Consider the following 22,814-nt stretch of genomic DNA (forward strand, 5'->3'; position numbering starts at 1 on the left):
CTGCGGACTGGCTCCTGGCAAACAGTCATTTGGAAACAAGTAAGCCATTGTAAAGCCTAACAAGGCCTGATGTATTACTCTGCACATGCGGAGACAACCAGAAGGTTTTGTGTGGAAATGATCAGACAGTTAACTGACTTTTTGGAACCATTTTAGAATCTGATGAAGATGGAACTTAATGTTGTAATTAAAATATCTTTGTTCATGCACTGTGTGCTCTTCTCAGTGTGAGAGCAGATTGTAGGGGGGCATCATTGACATCTTGCATTGCAACACTAATCCTTGTATAGCTATGCCACCCCTCTTAATATGCCCGCCCCCCCAGTCTTTCTCAGAAGAGAAGACATAATCATGTCTCTCAGTATAATGTTGTCATTTTTCTCTGTTTGTTTTGGGTACTTTACATCTGTCTTACTCATGTCATCTGTTGATTCTCTGCTGTCGTCCTCGCTGTCCTCCACTAATTTCGTCTTCTCATGCATTCTCTCCTGCCCTGCTGTCGTAATGCTGCACCTTGGCCACTAGGTGGCAGTTGGGGACATAGTGAAGGTGACCAATGGCCAGCATCTCCCAGCTGACATGGTCATAGTGTGCTCCAGGTTAGCACCACAGTGTCTGTCTCTGTGTGTGTGCATGTGTGTATTGTTGTCCGTGTGGCCATGTGTTGTATTTGCAGTTTGATCAGCTTTGTGTTGTAAATATGTTTAGCTGTCTGCTGTGAAAATGCACTTGTAGTCATATTCAAACATGTCCTTCATTTTGATGTTACTCTTGACTGTTCTCTCACCTTATTGACCCTCAGTGAGCCCCAAGCCATGTGCTACATAGAAACCTCCAACCTAGATGGAGAAACCAACCTAAAGATCCGACAGGTGAGCCTAACTTGAGGTCATTTGTGTGTGTGTGTGTGTGTGAAATGCTGTGTAACTATGCTTGTACTGTAAGTGTATGCGTGTGTGTGTGTGAACTGTAAGTGTGTGTTTGTGTGTGTACTGTAAGTGTGTGTCTGTGTGTGTACTATGTTGTGTATATAAATGCTATATAAATGTATATGTGTGTGTGTGTTCTGTAAGTGTGTGTGTGTACTGTAAGTGTGTGTGTGTCTCCTGTCACCCTCTTACGTATATGCTCCTGGCCTGCAGGGTCTGACCCTAACGGCAGGGATGCAGTCTCTGGAGGACCTGGTGGCTCTGTCGGGTCGTCTGGAGTGTGAGGGACCCAACAGGCATCTCTATGACTTCACTGGCACGCTGCGCCTGGACAACCTCAAGTACTTAACCCACTCGCACACTGTAAACACTCAGCTCAGTAAACATGGGCAGCCTGGATGAGCAGACATGGGTTCTGTTTAAGATGGAGTTTGGTGGAGTGTAGTGACAGCCGCAATAGACATGTTGAAGAGGATACAACATGTGAATGATGGAAATCATGGGCAAACTGTATTCAATTGATAGAGCAGTAAATGTTATTTATTTGCTGTCTTGTTGATGTTGTTACTTATTTATAGATAGACATAGCATATCATTTTTAAGCCATCTGGATACATAGATGTTGTAGAAGTCTATAGATGTCTAAATGTAAAACAAAAAATGTTTCATTGATTTCAGCCCAGCTCCTCTTGGACCGGACCAGGTGTTGCTGCGTGGGGCCCAGCTCAGAAACACCCAGTGGGTTGTGGGTATTGTAGTCTACACAGGTCACGACTCCAAACTGATGCAGGTGAGTCACCACTCGCCCAAGGAGAAAAATGATTGTAAAGTAATGGACTGAGAATTCCATTACTGAGAGGAATCAGCCTTCTTGAAAGCACTGGCCCAGAACATTAGAGAGGATGCTTTCAAATACCTTAGCTGATGTATCTGAGATACAGGGGGGATGTTATCAGCATAGTAAATGCTTTCATAATTTCATTTTATCAGTTACGGAAAATTCACTGCACACATTTTATGATTAAATCCAGATTTTTAGAGTTGTTTTTGTGTGTGTAGCCCGGTGTGTGAGCACCGAGGCCAAGCTCGCTCAAACATTTAATTTGAGAGTGAGTGTAGGTATCGTGATGGAGTGATTGTCTTACCTGGGCCTCCTTACTGTTACGGGTCGACCCATTGACCCCGCAAGGGCAGAATTACTTGCCTAAAACAACGCAAGTTCCCTTACCTTGCTCCCTTGTGAAGAAGTCATGTATTTAAAAACAGTGAAGCTTACTGTGGTGGACGCTGGGATTTAGGCTGTTCTGGGCCAAATCCTCAGAATTGGCTTGAGTTTATTTAGAAATAAATAGATGCTTAGAAACAGCCTAGAAACTCGCTTGCTTGATTTTCTTTGTGGTTCAGGCTTGGCCGAAATTGGTCAAATGAAATGCACATATTCTATCAGAGTGCTCTGGTTCAATCCACTCCCCAGCATATTCTATGAGAGCCATTCATTTATTGTCCATCTGTTTCATTTAGTATTGTAACCTCTTCATCTTCACCCTCTTCATCTTCCCCCTCTTCATCTTCCCCCTCTTCATCTTCCCCCTCTTCATCTTCTCCCCCTTCATTTAGACCTCCACCAAGGCTCTCCTCAATGTGGATCATATCCTGGTGTTTGTTTGCATCCTGTAGTAATTCTGTAGTAATGTAACCTCTTCCTCTTCCTCCTCTCTGTCTAGAACTCCACCAAAGCGCCCCTGAAGCGCTCTAATGTGGAGCGGGTGACCAACGTGCAGATCCTGGTGCTCTTCTGCATCCTGCTGGTCATGGCCATCATCAGCTCTGTCGGCGCCGCCATCTGGAACACAAAGCACACCGATGAGGCCTGCTGGTACCTCTCCCGTGCAGGTAGGCCCCGAGCCATACACTATTACACTATTCAAGCCAATTAACACGGGAAGGGTGTAATTTGATTGGCTGTTGAGTTCAAATATCAGCGACCTTTTAACTTTCCCGCATGGTACCTTTACATTAAGCTGTGGTAACACTTAAGTATAGTATTGCATAATCCTTTGAGATAAATCAGAAAAGTCTCTTTAAAGCAATGAGTTAAACACTTCTATGAACTCTTGACCTGTCAACACGAACATACACAGATGTATGTATATGCGTGTAGGTCTGAAACTACTTTACCTCCTCTTTTAACACATGTGTGTGTGTGTGTGTGTGTGTGTGTGTGTGTGTGTGTGTGTTTGTAGGTGACATCTCGTACAACTTCTGGTACAACCTCCTGACCTTCATCATCCTCTACAACAACCTGATTCCCATCAGTCTGCTGGTCACGCTGGAGGTGGTCAAGTTCACACAGGCACTCTTCATCAACTGGGTTAGTCTGTGTGTGTGTGTGTGTGTGTGTGTGCGTGTCTGTCTGTGTGTGTGTGTGTTGATGTGCGGCCGGTATATATGTGTTTATGTGTAAGAAGCATGTGTATATAAATGGGAGAGAACAAGAACACTAGTGAGTGTGAGAATATGTTTGTAGTGAAAATGTGAGGTTGTTGCTTGCATGTTAATGCACTGTATGTCTATGTGCTTTCAGGGAAAATATGAGGCTTTTGTATGCATGTTAATGTATGTCTGTGTGTTGTTTGTGTGTTAATGAATGTCGGTGTGTTTTCTTGTTGGTATCTCTCTAAGGATGTTGAGATGTATTATGCAGAAACAGACACTCCTGCTGTGGCTAGGACCTCCAATCTAAATGAAGAACTCGGACAGGTAAAGTAGTGGAGATAGTCAAGCTCACATCGCCTATCATCCTTACCCTTTTATATCAAGGGGCAGAATACAGTGCACACAGTTGACCTTTTCTTTTTCTTTCTTTCCCTCTCTGCATCTCTCTCTCTCTTGCTCTCTCTCTTTTCTATCTCTCCCCCACCAGGTGAAGTATCTCTTCTCAGATAAGACTGGAACACTCACTTGTAATGTCATGACCTTCAAGAAGTGCACCATCGCTGGCATCACATATGGGTTAGTGAGTGTGTGTGTGTGTGTGTGTGTGTGTGTGTGTGTGTGTGTGTGTGTGTGTGTGTGTGTGTGTGTGTGTGTGTGTGTGTGTGTGTGTGTGTGTGTGTGTGTGTGTGTCTTTGTGTGTGTCTTTGTGTGTTTATGTGTGTGTGTGTGTGTGTGTGTGTGTGTGATGATGTGTGTGTTTGAGTGTGTGCCTTTAGTTTCATTGTAAAACAAGACTACACTACATAACTCTAACTTTATAACAGTTGCATATTATGGTTGAAAAGGCTTGAAAAGCATTGGAAGCTCAGTATAAATATGAGTTGTGTAATGGCCTACCACACTGCTGTCTATGAGAGCCTGGTGTGTGGCTTGCGTAGCGCTGTGTGAAATCAAACATTCCATCTTATTACTGTTTGAAGGGTGTTTTGTGTGGGCTTCTAACTTTGCCTTATTGACCGCAGGCATTTTCCGGATTTGGAGTGTGATCGATCTATGGAGGACTTCAGGTTAGAGTTAAATCAGTCCTCCGCCTCTTTACATGCTAATTACAGAATACATTAAATGATTTACATGCGAATGAAGGAATATATTAAACTCTTTACATGCGAATGAAGGAATATATTAAACTATTTACATGCAGATGAAGGAATATATAATTGTTTGTTTACATCATAAGCATGGCTGTCTGATTTTCTCTCTCACTGTGCCCGTCTCTCCTCATGTGTCCTCGTTTTCCTCCCTCTGTTTCTTTGCTTCCTCCTTTCTCCTCTCTTTCCCACTTTTGTCCTCTTTCTCTCTCTCTCTCTCTCTCTCTCTCTCCCTCCTTCCCTCTACATATCTCTCCTCCTCCGCCAGTCATCTGCCCTCCAGCAGTAATAACTCTACTGAGTTTGATGACCCCACTCTGATTCAGAACATTGACAAGAACCATGTAGGTGTCTCGCCCTCTTTCCTCTCTCTTCAGTGATTAATCCACAGCCTCAACATGAGGGATTCTTCTCCTTTTCTTATTTCTGGCCATCTGATTACCATAAAGAAACCTTTTTTCCCATTTATCTACTTCTCTGCTGAGCTCTACTGACCCTTGTTCCGTGTCTGTGTGTGTGTGTGTGTGTGTGTGTGTGTGTGTGTGTGTGTGTGTGTGTGTGTGTGTATTTCTGTCTGTGCTCTCCAGCCAACATCCCCACAGATCTGCGAGTTCTTGACCATGATGGCTGTGTGTCACACGGTGGTTCCTGAGCGGGAGGAAAACCAGATCATCTATCAGGCATCATCACCAGGTCAGATATCCAATCACACACCCAGCCTCAAGCAAGACATCCAATCACCAACCTCCAGCCACAAACAGACATCCAGTCACCAGCAACTGGTCGCAATCAGACACTGAACTACCAGCACAGGGCCCCAAATAAACATCCAATCGCCAGGCTGACGACACAAGAGAATTTCAGTTACACATACTGAGTCCAGTGTCCCAATCCTTTAGAGCAGGGGTCTTCAACGTTTTTCAGGCCAGGGACCCCCAAACTGATGACGAGATGAGCAGGGACCCCCTACTATATAAATTCAAAAATAAAAGATAGCGGACCAAACTCCATAGCTGGTCTTGTTTGTACCTATAAATTGTTAGTTTGACATTTTTTTGCTTAGATTTCAAAAAATTAATAAAGATAAATAGACACTGTACAAGGTCAAAAAACGTTAATTGTAACTGAAAAATAAGCCTGTGCTGTCGTATTTACATGAAAGGTACTGTGAGTGAACCGGTTCCCAGCTTGAGAGAGCTCCTGTGGGTAGCTGAATGTGTCGATTGGACTGAAAGATAACATCTTGATCAATTTATACGTTCGCTGAATATGTTGGATTTATGTTAATGTAAATTTAAAGGGAATAAATACAATTCTGATTCGGAAGACATTTCAATTTGTGGAAAAAAAAATTGGCTGAATTTTTTTTATTTATTTTTTAGAAATATTAAAAAAAATTGTCTTATCAACCAAAGATTTCGCGACCCCCCTGCAGTACCTCCGCGGACCCCCTGGGGGTCGCGGACCCCCTGTTGAAGACCCCTGCTTTAGAGTTCTTAGCATTATGTAGTGAAAGTGAAAGGCTGCCCTCACATGGCCATCCAGTGCCATTGCACCTACCCTGGCTTTGGGGAGATACTGGTCATTTTCAAACAGGAATTTGGCCATAGGTTCAATCTAAATAGTACTGAGATTGGAAAACTTTCAGGTCTATAAATGGTGCTTTCATGAACCCTATGTACTATTAATAATTTTAGGCCTATTGTATTGTTTCATATATTTCAGATATGTGTGTGTGTATGCAGTTGTTAGTGTGTGTGTGTGTGTGTGTGTGTGTGTGTGTGCGCGCTCCTGGGCACATCACTAATGTGTGTGTGTGTGGTGTTTTTCTCAGACGAGGGAGCTCTTGTGAAGGGAGCTAAAGGTCTGGGCTTTGTCTTCACGGGCAGGACCCCTCACTCTGTCATCATGGAAGCGGTCAGTGTCTGCATCATGCGTTTGTTTAGTGTGTATGTGTATTGGTTTCATAAAAACAGAGAGGGTATTTTCAAGTCTGTCTTATTCAAGTGGGTGAATTTATGTGTGTGTTTGTGTGCTTCAGAGGGGGAAGGAGAAGAGTTTTGAGCTTCTGAATGTGTTGGAGTTCTCAAGGTAAATAATTGAAATAATTCTCTGTAAGCTTTTTCCCCTCTACCCCCTAAGAGTTCTGACAGATCCTCGGCAGACCCGTAATAAATCACAGATACGGTGTGTATAGAAATGTTCAGTGAGCGGTCTTGTTAAAGGGGTAGCACCTGACTGGAACAGATGCAGTGAAGCCGTGCCCAATCTTAACCAGAAGAAGGCCACATTATTGTACAGAGAGATCTTTAACATTCTCCCACATGAAAAGTTGGTGGCTTTTATAAAAGGAAAGGAGGGTTTGTTTTTGAAAATCTGGTCCCCTTTCATAGACTACCTGCCAGAAGACCTCAGGTCCTTACTTATGAGAGGGGAATTAGGTACTTTTTGGAGACCGACCAGTCCTCCTTCATAGCCCCGAGTCATTTCGTTATGTACTCATATTTCCTTACACGTGTAGGCGACTGGAGGCAGTACTTTGTTTACTTTCTTGAATAATCTTGCGGAAATGTTTTCTTCTTTTTCTTTTCTTTACCCTTCTATGTTGTATGTGTTGATTGCGCTCTGTTGTGGGCGGGGGAGGGTGGGGATTGTTGTTGTGTGCTTTGTAATGTTATCCCTTGTCTAAACCAATAAAAAGTATGTTACAAAAAAAACAGATGAAGGCCAGCTCTGTGCCAGACGTACCTTGAGTGTGGGCATGCTCAGTGATGCCTCGTGATTCTGTGTTGCAGTAACCGCAAGCGCATGTCAGTGGTGGTCCGGACTGCCAATGGGAAGCTACGGCTCTACTGCAAAGGAGCAGTAAGTGTGTCTGTCTAGCTCTCTCTCACATACGCACACACCCACATACACACACACTTAGACACATACTCATACACAATGGCAGCCAAATTCACATTTCAACATGGACAGTAACTTTTTCCACTGAGCAAAAACCTGATGACACAGCAGGTGCCTTTTATGCTACGCTGCATACTGACGGTGTCACGCTGCATAGTGATGGTATCATGTTGTCTCCCCCATCCCTGTCTCTCTAACCCTCTCCCCCTCCTTCATTCTCTCTCACCCTTCTCTATCTCTCTCTATCCCTCTCTCTCTCTCTCTCTTTCTCTCTCTCTCTCTCTCTCAGGACAATGTGATCTTTGAGCGCCTGGCTGAGGTGTCCCAGTACAAAGAGCTGACTATTGCTCATCTGGAGCAGTTTGCCACTGAAGGTGAGCCGACCCTCTCCTCTCCTTTCACACCCTTTCCTCCGTCCCTCTCTCTGTCCTCCCCCTCTTCATCTCTCTTTCCCATTCTCACTCTTTTCTTCCATATCTTTCTCTCTCTCCTCCCCCTCTTCATCTCTCTTTCCCATTCACACTCTTTTCTTCCATATCTTTCTCTCTCTCCTCCCCCTCTTCATCTCTCTTTCCCATTCACACTCTTTTCTTCCATATCTTTCTCTCTCCTTCCCCCCTCTTTACCTCTCCTCCTCTTAATCCCTCTCTTATGTCCCTGGCTGCTCTAACAGGCCTGAGGACACTGTGCTTTGCCTTTGTGGATCTGGAGGAGGCAGCCTACCAGGAGTGGCTGAAAGAGTACAACCGGGTCAGCACCATCCTCAAGGACCGGGCCCAGAAGCTGGAGGAGTGCTACGAGCTCCTTGAGAAGGTGTGAATAGAATCATCAGACACATAAACACCAGTCTGTGTTTTACATTTACTTATACTAATACTGGTCAGGGTGTTCGCTTATAGGTGATAGCGACTTGCTTGTCCAGAGTCTTCAGTATAAAGGACTATTACGAGCTCCTGGAGAAGGTGTGAGGAGAATAAAATAAACATCAGTCTGTGTTTGGCATTTTACATCTACCTGTATTTGTTCCTGGTAGATAGTTTTTATAGGTGATGGCCACTTGCTTTTCCAAAGTCGTAAGTAGTTATTAAGAAACCTTAATGACGGAGGCGCCATCAATGGAGGGAGGGATGATGATATAGGCTGGTTTTATCCTCAGGGAGTTGAGGGAGGGATGATGATATAGGCTGGTTTTATCCTCAGTGAATCTATCACACAAACCCATTATGATGACGTTGTCATATATTATAATTGGCTTGACAGGAAGTGCTAGATAATACTTTTGCATAAGGTTCCTATGCCCTATCTATTACCTCAGTGTCCTAATCAGGGCTTCACTGGGGATTAGCTTTCTGTGCCGCGAGTGACATCAGGATTGAAGTGTCTGGGGGAGGGGAAGGGGCGAGGCAAGGCGGGACAGGGTAGGGAGGGTGTAATGAAAGGACTGGAAGCAGTTGCAAGACTGATTTCGAAGTTTAAACTCCAATCCTGTAGAGAAAGTATTTTATTTGTATACATAGCCAGTCACTGCTTCCAAGGGTGAGCTGATCTCACCATGCAGTGCGTGTATACGTTTGTGTGTGTGTGTGTGTGTGTGTGTGTGTGTGTGTATGTGTGTGCGTGTGAGTGTGAGTGTGTTTGCTTGTGCATGCACTCATGTTTGTATGTGTGAGTGTTTCAGTGAGTGTTTCAGTGAATGAGTGAGTGAATGAGTGAATGAGTGAGTGAATGAGTGAATTAGTGAGTGAATGAGTGAGTGAGTGAGTGAGTGAGTGAGTGAGTGAGTGAGTGAGTGAGTGAGTGAGTGAGTGAGTGAGTGAGTGGGTGTGTAGTGTTGTGGTCTAGTGGCCAGCAGGTGGCAGTGTGAGGTTGAGTGTTCGTGCAGGTGGATGACCTCACTGAGATGTTGCCCTCTAACTAGAGTCACTGAGGCATGAGGAGGGAGGCAGGGAGGAGAAGGCCATTAGACCTGAACAAACTACACTGGCCCCTCCAGCACAGACAATGCAGGCTTAATACACTGGATACACACACACACACACATACACACACACACACACACACACACAAAACACACACACAGACGCAGACACACTCACACGCACGCATCATTGTTTGATATCTGAAAGTTGAATGTGGAGTCAAAGATTGTTAGCATGTGTGAGTGTGTGTGTGGGAGCATGTTGATGTGTTTTTATGCATGTGTCTGTGTCTGAGTGTGTGTAGGCGGGATCTTGTTTTTACAGTATGTGTGTGTGTGTGTGTGTGTGTGTGTGTGTGTGAGAGATTGTTAGCGTGTGTGTGTGTGTGAGAGAGCTTGTTAGCGTGTGCGCCGGTGCTTAAGGGCTTGGGTCCAGATGAGTAGCACTGGGGAGGGAGGCTGGAGACCACAGGGATAATTACCTGCACTAGGCTGCCAAGAGCCTCATAAAAACCATAGTCAACAACACCACCGTGTTACCTACGGAGAGAGAGAAAAGGAGGGAGAAAGAGAGAGAAAAGGAGGGAGGGAGAGAGAGAGGGAGGAGGAGACAGGACGAGTGGGAAAAAGAGAGAGAGAGGAGGAAGAGAGAGGATGAGTAAAAAAGGGAGGAGGAGAGTAGACGAGTGAGAAAGTGAGAGATGATGGAGAAGAGAGGATGATTGAGAGAGAGAGAAGAAGGAAGGCGGAAAAGAGAAAATAAGGAGGAGAGAGAGAGAGATAGAGAGAGATTGCAGAAGAGAGAGACAGAGACAGAGGATTTAGCTCAAGTTTATAATTGTGGTGTGTGTGTTATGTGTTATATGGAGCACATGTGGATTGTTTAACCCCATTTCTCTCCATCTGTCCTTTAATGTCTGCTCTCACTTTCCCTCTCTCTCTCTCTCCCCCTCCCTTTTCCTCTCTCTCCCCCTCCCTTACCCTCTCTCTCTCTCCGACCCATTCCCTCTCTCTCTCCCTCCCTTTCCCCCCTCTTTCTCTGCCCCCCTCCCTTACCCTCTCTCTCTCTCTCCGACCCATTCCCTCTCTCTCTCCCTCCCTTTCCCCCCTCTTTCTCTGCCCCCCTCCCTTACCCTTTCTCTCTCTCTCCGACCCATTCCCTCTCTCACTCCCTCCCTTACCCTCTCTTTCTCTCCGACCCATTCCCTCTCTCACTCCCTCCCTTACCCTCTCTCTCTCTCTCTGACCCATTCCCTCTCTCTCTCCCTACTGTTTCCTCCCTCTATCTCTGCCCCCCCCCCCCCCCTCCCTCTCTCAGGACCTGCAGCTGCTGGGGGCCACGGCCATAGAGGACCGTCTGCAGGCCGGGGTCCCTGAGACCATCGCCACACTGATGCGGGCCGACATCAAGATATGGGTCCTGACTGGGGACAAGCAGGAAACTGCAATCAACATAGGTGAGCGAGGGAGGGAGGGAGAGAGGGGGGGTGGGGTGGGGGGGGGGGAGAAAAGGTGTTTAAGAGGGGGAAAGAAACAGAGAGAGAGAGACTCATGGAGATGGAGGAGGAGGGAGAGAACGAGGGAAGAAGAAGGGTGAAAGTGGAAGCAGACAGATGAGGGAGGAAGAGAGAGGCGAGAGAGTGAGAAAGCGAAGAAGTGCGTGAGAGACATAGAGGGTGGGGGACGAGAGTGAGATTGTGATTGAGTGAATGAAATACATGTGGGGCGATAGTGAGATAGTGAAGGGGTGAATAAGAGACATAGGGGGTGGGGGAGGGGGGGGGATAACAGAGAGACTGATAGGACTGTCAAAGACCTTTAGCTAATTATCATCAGTAGAGATAAGTTTACACTCACCACATTCCATACTCACACCCTCAAGCCAGGAGACTGATGTCTTCCTCAGTTCTTAAACGTGCTTGGTATACCACATTAAGTGTCCTTGTAATAACTGTCATACAAAAGTATATAGACGTTTACAGTGGAACAAGCCAGCTCCTACTGGCATTAACCACATGTATTCTTAATGCAAATAAAGATTGGCCATCCTTCTCATTTTCTGGCTTATATCCAAGAAAGACAAGACTGTCTGTCTGTCTGTCTGTCTGTCTGTCTGTCTGTCTGTCTGTCTGTCTGTCTGTCTGTCTGTCTGTCTGTCTGTCTGTCTGTCTGTCAGCCGGTCCATGTGACAGGAGATCACAGGCTTAAAAGCTGACTGCTACAGCCCACAAAGAGTGGAGAGGGATTACTTAGAGAATGACAGATCCTCAGGGAAACACAAAAAAACGGATAGTCTGCCTACAGTATGTGTGTGAAGGGTGTGTCTGCATATGAGTGTGTCCTTATTTGTGTGTGTGTGTCCTTATTTGTGTGTGTGTGTGTGTGTCTGTAAGTGTGTGTGCATATGTGTGTGTGTGTGTGTCTATGTGCCCCAAGCATTTGTTTTCATAGAGAGGCTTAGTTGTGTGGAGGTGCAGATATGACTGGTGTGTGTGTGTGGGTGTGTGTACAGTAATTATCTGTGTTTCTTAGGTTACTCCTGTCGCCTGGTGACCCACGGTATGTCCCTGATCATCGTCAACGAGGATTCACTTGATGTGAGTGTATTATCCATCTCGTCAACTCTGTGTGTGTGTGTGTGTGTGTGTGTGTGTGTGTGTGTGTGTGTGTGTGTGTGTGTGTGTGTGTGTGTGTGTGTGTGTGTGTGTGTGTGTGTGTGTGTAGGGGGTAAGAGCATAACTATGGGAAGATCAGTAGGGGGTGGGTGTAACTGTCTCCATAGGAGGTTATGGATAATTAGGGTGTCTGGTGTCATTGGTGAGAACAGGATGAAAGGGACACACACATACATACACACACACAGACACAGTCACACACACACTTCATATTTTTTCCCCTCTACAGTTTCCCTCAGTCTTTCTATCTCTCTCTCTCTCTCTCTCTCTCTCTCTCTCTCTTTCTCATACAAACACACACACACACACACACACACACACACACATACATTATTTATTCTCCAGTTTTTCCCCTTTTCTGATTTCCTTTCATCCTAACACTCAGCCTAATTGAGTTATGTTTAGGATTCCCTATCCTCACACATGCAACATTCCAGTAGAGGGAAAGGCAAACAACCAATGACAAACTTGTAGAATATAGACCACTTGAATATCGTGTGTGTGTGTTTTCCTTGTAAGTGATTTGATTGCTGTCTTGTGAGCATGAGCTTTTTTCCCTACACAAAAAAGTGTGTATGCAACACACACACACACACACACACACACACACACACACACACACACACACACACACACACACACACACACACACACACACAGAGATACACATCCCTTGCCAAATGCACTGAATGAGTTTCATTAGTTTTGGGAACAGATTGTCCGGTAAGGAATTGTCCAGTAAGGAAATTTCCTAAGATTTGCTACTCCATTTTGGAGTGTGTGTGTGTGTCCGTGTGTGTCTGTGTGTGTCTGTCTTTCTGTGTGTCTCTGTGTGTGTGTGTGTGTGTGTGTGTGTGTGTGTGTGTGTGTCTGTATATGTGTTTGTGTGTGTGTGTGTGTGTGTGTGTGTGTGTGTGTGTGTGTGTGTGTGTGTGCGTACATGGTAAAGCCTCCCTTTGAGCAGTGTGACTGTATACACTGAAAAAGCTTTCAGTGTCTTGGTCCATGGCGCACAGTGTCTCGCTTGAATGGCCTTTGTGTATGTTGGCTGCTGCCCTGGTTAAATTTGTGTTGAAGAGTTTTAAACATAACGTAACTCACTGTATGATCACTTGTCAACTCTGTATAATGCTATATAACTACATGCAATATCATTTAATTATTCTGTGCTGGTAAAATCAAAAGCTGTATATTTCATCACGTAAACAAGTCTTTTGAAGTATGTTAGTTTGCTGGTTGCAGTGTGTTTGGGTTAGCCTGGGGAGACGACAGATCCTCCACACACAGGAGGATACCCATGCATTTCCAGGAGAGAGATTTCCATCTGAGCAATATGTAACCTTGAATACCCTCAACATTAGGTCAGCTTCCTTAAGACTTTGCAACAGCTGCGTATGTGTGTGTTAGAGAGAGATCGGGTGAGTGTGTGTGTGTGTGAGAGAGAGAAAGTGAATATGTGTGTGTGTGTGAGAGAGAGATTGATAGAATGAGTGTGTGTGTGTCTGAGAGAGTGAGAGAGAGAATATGTGTGTGAGAGAGAGTGAGTGTGGGTGTGTGTGTGTAAGAGAGAGAGAGAGAGGGGGAGATAGGGGAGAAGGAGAGAAGGACAGTTGTGCAGACATATCACTAGCCCGCTCCAAAAGATGAGTCTCTTGCCACACCCAGCCATTCTTACGCTTCATCCCTCTCTCGATCAACAGCTGCCAAATTAACAGGAACGGACAGTACACGTGAGGTGTGTGTGTGTGTGTGTGCGTGTGCGTGTGCGTGTGTGTGTGTGTGTGTGTGGCAGACTGCAGGCTGATAACTGAGTGGTAATGTGAGCTCCTTTTGGCGTTTCATCTCGTCAAAACAAATTCTGGCAGCAAAGCCTCCTGGGTAAACATGGTGGCCTGTGACTGTCACTGTGATGGCCTCCATCTGTCACTCTGCTGTTTGCTTTGCGGGCACACACACACACACACACACACACACACACAAACTCACACAGACCAACACACACACAGTCACGCTCACACACGCTCATAGACACACACTCACACACGCACACACACACACACACACACACACACACACACACTCACACACACACACACACACACACACACACACACACACACACACACACACAGTGTTCTGTGAGGACACTGATCAGACTGATAGTGTGATTTCCGTATTTCAGCCATCTGCAGCCAGTCCTGCTATCAGAGCTGTCAGACTGCCAACATTACAAACCTTATACAAACACACTCACCAAGCTCCTCATTAATCATCTCTATCTCTCTCTCTCTCACACACACACACACACACACACACACACACACACACACACACACAACACACACACTACATACTTTTTTTTACCTGCCTTTCTGTATGTCTGAGTCTATTGTGCTCTCATTTGAGACTGGTGTGCACATTACCTTATGAGATGCCAGAGATTATTTGTACAGATGTGTTTTGAATTAATATTGATTTCAAACCCAGTGGAATAGAATTAAACATTAGGTATGCGTATGTGGGTATATATACAGTACAGGGGCGGAGTGGCCATCGGGAGCACCGGGATTTTTCCCGGTCGGCCGGTAGGCCAATAAACTCTCGAGAACCAGCCTGCAGACCGGCCTTCGCAGCCGTCGCATCAAATTCATGAGCGGCCCATCGAAGTTGAATGTACGTCAAATCCTGGTCCCGGGAAATTCTCCGAGAGTTACAAGATTGAGCAGTCTAACCACTATTTATAGCAGTATTTGTCTCTGTACATCACATCTATGGTGTGTGTCAAACTCACTCCCATCAATCCAACCTTCTGATTTTTGTTTAGCCTCCTATATTGATGTAATTCTTTTTATTCAGACGCTCCATTACTTTCATGACCACAAATATAAATTGGCCAGCGAATTAATTCGTTTTTTTTTTGTTGAATGTAGAATAGTCTGAGCAAAGCATCATGGGAAATGCGTATCGTTCTGCCTTTATCAAGTGAACCTAGGGAGATAAATTAGCGGCTATCAGGGAGAGAGAGCAGGTGAAGCGGACCTGATGGAGGGACATAAGAGAAAGGAGAAAGGAGGGGGCAAAAAGGCCAGACTGAAAAAGAGGCGGATGCTGGAGGAAAGTGCATCAAAATGTACAAGAATTACGGATTTATTCAACCAGCCGTCAACTAGGTGCGAGTGAGTTGACAGGACACATTGTTGCGAATTAGCATAACATTTGAGCCAATACGGGACGCGATTTGTTCCGTATTTCCATAAGTAGGCCTATATACAAATACACTGTCACTGTCACTGTCATGTCTGTCACCCACACATCAACTCTAAATCTAACAATAATGATCAAAAGTTTGTTTCTGTAGTTGATATATGGGAGGTGGAGGGGATGCGGATTGGGCCAGTTGTGGGCACGTTATGGGCCGGTGGTGGGCCGGTGCAGTCAGAATTGTCCCGGTGGATTTTTGTGTCCCACTCCGCCCCTGATACAGTATATATACAGCCGCGGAAAAAATTAAGAGACCACTTCAAAATGATCAGTTTCTCTGGTTTTACTATTTATTGGTATGTGTTAAAGTAAATTGACATTTTTACCAAATTTCAAATAAAAATATTGTCATTGAGAGCATTTATTTGCAGAGATTATATATTATTATATATGTATATATATACAGTATATACAGTATAGTGTGTGTGTGTGTGTGTGTGTGTGTGTGTGTGTGTGTGTGTGTGTGTGTGTGCATATGTATGCTTGCGCGTCTGCTTGTGTGTGTGCATGCTCAGCATGCTCTGTCTAGCGTGTATGTGCATTTGTGTTGGTCTTTGTGTTTGCATATGAGACACATTTCTGTTTTGTAGTCCGTTTTGTCAGTGCATGTGTGTGTCAGAAAATGTAGGGGCTAGTCAGTGTAACCTAGTCTGATGTGTGTGTGTGTGTGTGTCTATATGAGCGAGTTTCAAAGAGTGTGTATTAAGTTTTCACTGCAACCCAGCCTGATTTATGTGTGTCTCTCTCTGTGTGTGTGTGTGTGTGTGTGTGTGTGTGTGTGTGTGTGTGTGTGTGTGTGTGTGTGTGTGTGTGTGTGTGTGTGTGTGTGGGTGTGTGTGTGTGTGTGTGTGTGTGTGTGTTTGGGTGTGTATAAGGTTATCACTGTAACCTAGCCTAATTTGTGTGGAGGGTATACCATTGTAATTCTACACCCTGGATGAATAGAGAATGGAGAAGGTGACCTGTGATATATTACCGCAGTTGGTCTTTTCTCTTCATTTACGAGTGAGCGAGCGTGTGTGAATGTGTGTGTGTGTGTGTGTGTGTGTCTGTGTGTGTGTGTGTGTGTGAACAAGAGACACAGGGAGAGAGACGGACATGCAGAGAGAGGGGGAGAGGTATTCGATGTGTTTGAGAAAAAGATTCAAATGAAATGCAGGTGTGTGCCTATGTATATTTTTGTGTCACGCAGAGGGAAGAGTGTATGTGTGTACGTTTGTGTGTATGTGTGTGTGTGCCTCTCTGTGAGTGGGAGAATGTGACCTGTGATATGTCACACCAGCTCCGACTCTCCTCTCTAAATATAAACCTGATAAGATTCCCTTCAGAAGAACACACTTACAACAAACAAAGTGTGTGTGAAACATTGTGAGTGTGTGTGTGTGTGTGTTTGTGTCTGTGTGTGTGTGTGTGTGTAAAAGAGGGATAATGTGTGCGTGTGTGTATAAGAGTGTGAGTGTGTGTGTGTCTGTGTGTGTCTGTTTGTGTCTGTGTGTGTATGAGAGGCAGCGTGTGTACTCTATGTGAATAAAGATTTCAGAAGGTTCCCAGCTCAAATGCATTAAAAACAACATTTAGTTTGGAACATTAAACATGCCACTGATGCCTGTCATTTGGTGACGATGAAATATGTCCAAACTTTTCGGATTTGAAACTGGTAATTAGTGTGTGTGTGTGTGTGTGTGTGTGTAGGGGGATTGTGCATGTGTAGACAGCAGATAACGGGTATTTACCAGTATGGTTAATCTCTGGAGTGTTATTTGTGAACTCCCATGAAAAGGTGACAGACTGGGCTTCATTAATCATCATGAAGTGAAGGTGCTGATTTAGGACCAGTTGACTCTGGGTTTTTGACTCTACATTAAGCCTGCTGTACTGCTGGTGCTGCTCTGGAGGGAAAAAAGTACCGAATAGCAGCCGGGACTGGATCGCATCCGCGCCGGACGTGGGCCATAAATTAAAAATAAACAAACAAATGATAAATACATAGTTCTACAATTTACCTTTGATTGAGAAATGTTCTCCTTAATTGTTAGATGTGGATAAGAGACGGACGCAGGATTATCTAGAATCTTCTAAAATGGAGGCAAGTTCCCCTTAAAGCTTTGTAGTGGACTAGATCCCTTAGATAGACAACTACGCCTGTAGGTCCGCAAAGCTGATGTGTATCCTCTTCAGATGCCTATCACCATTTACTGTAGCACTGTGATTGCCACACTTTGACACTGAAAATATATGACCATATTCTCATCAATGCTTTGGTCCCGGACGGCTTATTTCAAATGTGTTCATTTTGAGTGTAGGTTCATTAGTGCAAGAGTAAAATGTACCACATGAGCCTATAATTACATAAAAAAAGGAGCTTAAAATGCTCATTCAGTTTTGCTTGGTGGTTGTATCTATAGGTTGAGAACTTTTTCAGTAGCAAAACCATGTAAATCCTGGAGTGGATTATCCAGTGCTTCATGGATCTGGAGCCCCCTGCTGTGGTGCTGAAAGGCTCCTATCTGTGCTGAGTTTGGGCGGCGGGGTGGGGGGCTGACTGCGGACTGATTGGGGGTGATTAGCGTCTCTGTGTCAGGTCATTGGGGTTTGCTGTGACGTGGTCCAAACTGCAGGGATATGCTCTTTAAACACACACACCAGTACACACACACACACACACACACACACACACACACACTAATTACACTTCCACCACACACACAGAAACACACTCTTCTTTTTGCACTCAGCTGTACATACACACTGGTATTTGGTGTATGTAAAATAAACTAAATACAGTTAGTTCAAAGAACTGCAGAAGTGTGTGTTTCTTCAGCACTGTATGAAAGCTTAAACCAAGCTAACCTGTTTCCACTGCGGATCAGTGGCCTCTAACATTAACCAGGGTCACGCGATTTGGCTGAGGACAGACTATCTGACCAGGACTGTGGGTTCTTTTTAGCTGCAGTGGTGTGTGTGTGTGTGTGTGTGTGTGTGTGTGTGTGTGTGTGTGTGTGTGTGTGTGTGTGTGTGTGTGTGTGTGTGTGTGTGTGTGTGTGTGTGTGTGTGTGTGTGAGAGCGGGGCGTCTGGGGGAAGCAGAGGCCACAGAAGATGTTGGTGATAGGCCTGGGCGATGGACAGTGTTCAAGACACCTCCATTTTAATCCCACCAGGAGTTAGTGAACCAGTGCTGTCAATCCCCTCTCACACACACTCACTCTCTCCCTAAGGCACATTTGCACACACACACACACATACAGACATACACACACTTTCCTTCTCACGCACAGAGGCATATTGACTTCCTCCTTTTTATCCACACATACCTCCCTCCCATACACACACATGTAGACAGATAGATCTACCTTGCATGTGTGCACGTGCGCACACACAAACACACACACATACACTCTCTGACACAATAATGTGTACCCTCAGGAAGACACACATAGACATGCACACTGATGCTTACCCCACACATTGTCTCCCTATCTCTGTCCCACACACACTAACAACACACACTAGCAGTGACTTTTATTTGTACAGTAGACATTCTGGAGTCTCTCTTAATCCTTGCTCTGTTTTTAGTTTTGCCTCTCTTCAGCCGAAGGTGAATCTGAAAAGAAATGCCAGACTAAACAGACAGACTCCGACAAACAGACACACACACACACACAAACACACAAACACACAAACACACAAACACACAAACACACAAACACACCTGAGCATACATAGACAACCAAGCAGAATGACATGCCTTTCTCAGTTTTATGCTTTGCGCTATGTGCACACACGCGCCCAAACACACACCCACACACACACACGAAACACACACACACACACACAGATACTCAGTGATGAACTTGAGGCCAAGCCTGTATTGTAAGTGCTGGCTTTCATGTTTACTGAGAGATCAATGTTTGTGCATGTGTGTCTCTTTGGATGTGGGTGGGGGGGTTGCTGACTGTGGTCCCATGGCCTGTAGCATGTGTGTGTGTCTGTGCGTGTGTGTGCGTGTGTGTGTGTGTGTGTGTGTGTGGCATATGGTTGTCATTAGTGTTTGTAGGATGTTTGTTTTCTCTATTAGGCTCCTTGGCCCTATTATCAACAGCCCCATCAAAACAGCCCCAAACTACATCCCCATAAACAAGCATGTCTGCCTCCCGACACACACACACACACACACAAACACACACACACACACAAACACACACTGGGAGTCAGAAACATTCACATCACAGGCACATTGCATTCCCTTACTCATGGACGCATTTGTGCAGATTCAGTCACACACACACACACACACACACACAAACCACATATCACATTCACCTATTCACAGGCAGATGTACTCATGCATACACACACAGACACACACACACACACACACACATACACACACACACGCACACACACACACACACACACACACACACACACACACTCCACCACACTCAAACCTACAAGCATGCTTTCACAGAACCCTGGATATCATAGTCACCTATTCAAAGACATTCAAATACACGCACATACGTACATACACACACACATGCATACGCATACACACACATACACACACTCACACTAAACCACATATCATACTCACCTACTCACAGTCAGATGTACTCATGCAGACACACACACACACACACACACACACACACATCACCACCACACTCATACCTACAAGCATTCTTTCAAAGACCCCTTCATGTCATACTCATAGACTCTACATATTCACTGACATTCAAATGTACACACATGCACATGCCCACACATACGCCGCACACACACACACATACATACATACCGAAGCTTGCCCACAAACAAACTTATGCACACATTCGCATTAGTGATCAGTAGTATGAATACACTGCATGCTGTATAGAACGGCCACTGTCCTGAGAAAACTGCAGGACTAAAGTAAATAAATCAAAGCATAAATAAATATGATAATATCCATGACATGTCTCTTAGTCTCCTTCTGTTCCCTGGCCTCTCTCTGCTCTTGTTCTCCCCTCCGTGTCATATCACCATGTCTTTTTTCCCTTCCTCTTTCTTTCTTTCTTTCTTTCTTTTTCCCTCTATTCTCTCGGCCTCTCCCTCTTCTCTTTCTCACCCTCCTGTCTTTCCTTCTCGCACACTATCTCTCACTTTTCTCTCTCTCTTTTTCTCTCTCCATCTCTCTTTCTCTTTATCTCTCTCCCCTTATAAAGAATGTGTGTCAGCTCTCCATTGCTCCATTGGAGTCTCTGGAGTCCAGTAAGGGCTTAGGGTGTCTAAAGTGACAGGGTGATGTGTAACAGATGTGTGTGTGTGTGTGTGTGTGTGTGTGTGGGTGTGGGGTGTGTGGTGTGTGGTGTGTGGTGTGTGTGTGTGTGTGAACGTGCATAAGTGTGTGTGAGGCATCGGTGTTAACAGGCCCAATGACACCACTTAAACTATCCCCTTCAACTTCCTCAGCCCCCCCTCTCACTCTCTCCTGTGTGTGTGTGTACATGAGATATGTGTTTGATCTTAGTGCGGACCGGGCTGTGTGCCTGTCAGTGTGTGTGTGTGAGTGTGTGTGTGTGTTGTTATTTGATCAGTCTACACCATGGGATTTTAAAGTGTGTATCCTGGGTATGTGGTGGCAGGACATCAGACATGTTCCAGATTTGGAGTAATGGAAAAAACAGTAATGAAACACTGACACATTCATCTTGATGTATGACTGATACTGTATATAATTGTGATGATTGTGCATGATCACTGTTTAAAAAATACATGGTGAATTGATTTATTCGTGTGTGTGAGTGTGTGTGTGTGAAAGAGAGAGAGAGAGATAGAGAGAGAGAGAAAGAGAGAGAGAATGCCTGTGTGTGTTTTAGAGAGAGAGATTTACACTCTATTTAAACACTCCTGTCCGTGTCCCCTAGGCCACGCGGGCCACACTGACGGCTCACTGCTCGTCGCTAGGAGAGTCTCTGGGGAAGGAGAATGAGCTGGCCCTCATCATCGATGGACAGACACTCAAGTATGCCCTCTCCTTCGAGGTGCGCCAGTCCTTCCTGGACCTGGCGCTGTCCTGCAAGGCTGTCATCTGCTGCAGGTAACCTCAACACACACGCATGTACGCAAACTCACACACACACGCAAACACACACACGCACACACACACACCGACATACATACAAACATAATTGTACTATATATTCACACTTGAGGGGTAGCGCAAGCACCATCCAGACGCACACACTATGACACGCACGCACGCACACATACAATCATAAATGTATACATTCACTCTTAAATACACATATAAAGGGTAGTGCAAGCACGCAAATACATCCAGATGCACACACTACACACACACAAACACACACACACACACACACACACACAGTTGTACACACAGATATGCATTGTACTCTTTAAATGGTTTATTTGGATAAGAAAATAAGATAAAAATAGTCATAACAAGTCATTATACAGTCATTATACAGTCCATATACACATATTCCCACTCATATGTAGGTACTTATGTGTACACACACACACACACACACACACACACATACACATATATGTTGAACCATGCATGCATAAATGCATATATCCACAACCTCAGCCATAGATGTACACAGAAACACACACAGATACATGCACATAAATAAATGCACAAACACATACTTTCATATGGAAACTATATAACATATGTGAACATAAATAGTTCACAGACAGGGAGACGTCAGCACTCACAATGGGAAAACACAAGGTGATATTTTGGCATTTGTGTAAATATGTATGACCGTAACCCAGACCCTGTGGTTGAGAGAGTTAAAAGTGTGTGTGCGTGTGTGTTTCTTGTCCTAATCATGTGTGTATATGCATTTGCACTTGTGTATGAGCACATGGATATGGGTTGAAGAAAAAACACATGTGGACCTCGATACTTTTAGGTATGTCTGAGAAAGCATGTGATTTGATTTGGACACATCTGTGTTTGTCTGTATGTGTATGTGTGTGTGTGAGTATGTGAAAGGGATTTTTATATGTGTGTGTGTGTGTGTGTGTGTGTGTGTGTGTGTGTGTGTGTGTGTGTGTGTGTGTGTGTGTGTGTGTGTGTGTGTGTGAGTATGTGAAAGGGATTGTGTTTGTGGGTGCAGGGTGTGTAAGGAGATTGAGTGAGCATGTGTATGTAGGCATGTTTGTGAGGGAAAGTAAGTCTGAGACAACACCATGCATCTCAGTGGGTGTATATGTGTGTGTGTGTGTGTGTGAGAGAGAGAGAGAGAGAAGGAGAGAGAGAGATAGAGATAGAGAGAAGATGTTCGATGTCAAAGACAAGGAGATACAACTGCGTGTGTATGTGTGTGTGTGAGAGAGAGAGAGAGAAAGACAGAGAGAGAGAGAGAGAGAGCGAGAGAGAGGATGTTAGAGACAAAGAGATCCAACTTTGTGTATGTGTGTGTGTGTGTGTAAAGGTTGCAAGTTGCCCAGGGTAAGTAAATAAGTAGTGATAATAAAGGCCTGGCATGCAGAACAGAGCGAAGTGAGAGGAGGTAATATAAT

The 22,814-nt window shown here is 44.8% G+C and overlaps 1 protein-coding gene across 1 annotated transcript in view; it reads left to right on the plus strand.

Annotated features, from left to right (window-relative positions):
• Window positions 1–3,623: 3,623 nt before the first annotated feature.
• Window positions 3,624–22,814, plus strand: part of LOC308378524 (phospholipid-transporting ATPase IB-like) — a gene marked incomplete at its 3' end in the record, with an annotated part of 23,846 nt that continues 4,655 nt past the window's right edge. The window contains exons 1-13 of the mRNA XM_080855465.1: window positions 3,624–3,689; window positions 3,853–3,941; window positions 4,388–4,432; window positions 4,782–4,857; window positions 5,101–5,206; window positions 6,348–6,430; window positions 6,555–6,604; window positions 7,309–7,378; window positions 7,707–7,791; window positions 8,091–8,230; window positions 10,654–10,792; window positions 11,868–11,932; window positions 21,179–21,351. Coding sequence (XP_080711591.1) covers window positions 3,901–3,941; window positions 4,388–4,432; window positions 4,782–4,857; window positions 5,101–5,206; window positions 6,348–6,430; window positions 6,555–6,604; window positions 7,309–7,378; window positions 7,707–7,791; window positions 8,091–8,230; window positions 10,654–10,792; window positions 11,868–11,932; window positions 21,179–21,351 — 1,073 coding nt within the window. The 5' untranslated portion in view covers window positions 3,624–3,689; window positions 3,853–3,900. The remainder of the gene's footprint in view (window positions 3,690–3,852; window positions 3,942–4,387; window positions 4,433–4,781; window positions 4,858–5,100; window positions 5,207–6,347; window positions 6,431–6,554; window positions 6,605–7,308; window positions 7,379–7,706; window positions 7,792–8,090; window positions 8,231–10,653; window positions 10,793–11,867; window positions 11,933–21,178; window positions 21,352–22,814) is intronic.

Source organism: Sprattus sprattus, assembly GCF_963457725.1.
Source record: "Sprattus sprattus genome assembly, chromosome: 17".
Classification (NCBI taxonomy): Eukaryota; Metazoa; Chordata; class Actinopteri; order Clupeiformes; family Clupeidae; genus Sprattus; species Sprattus sprattus.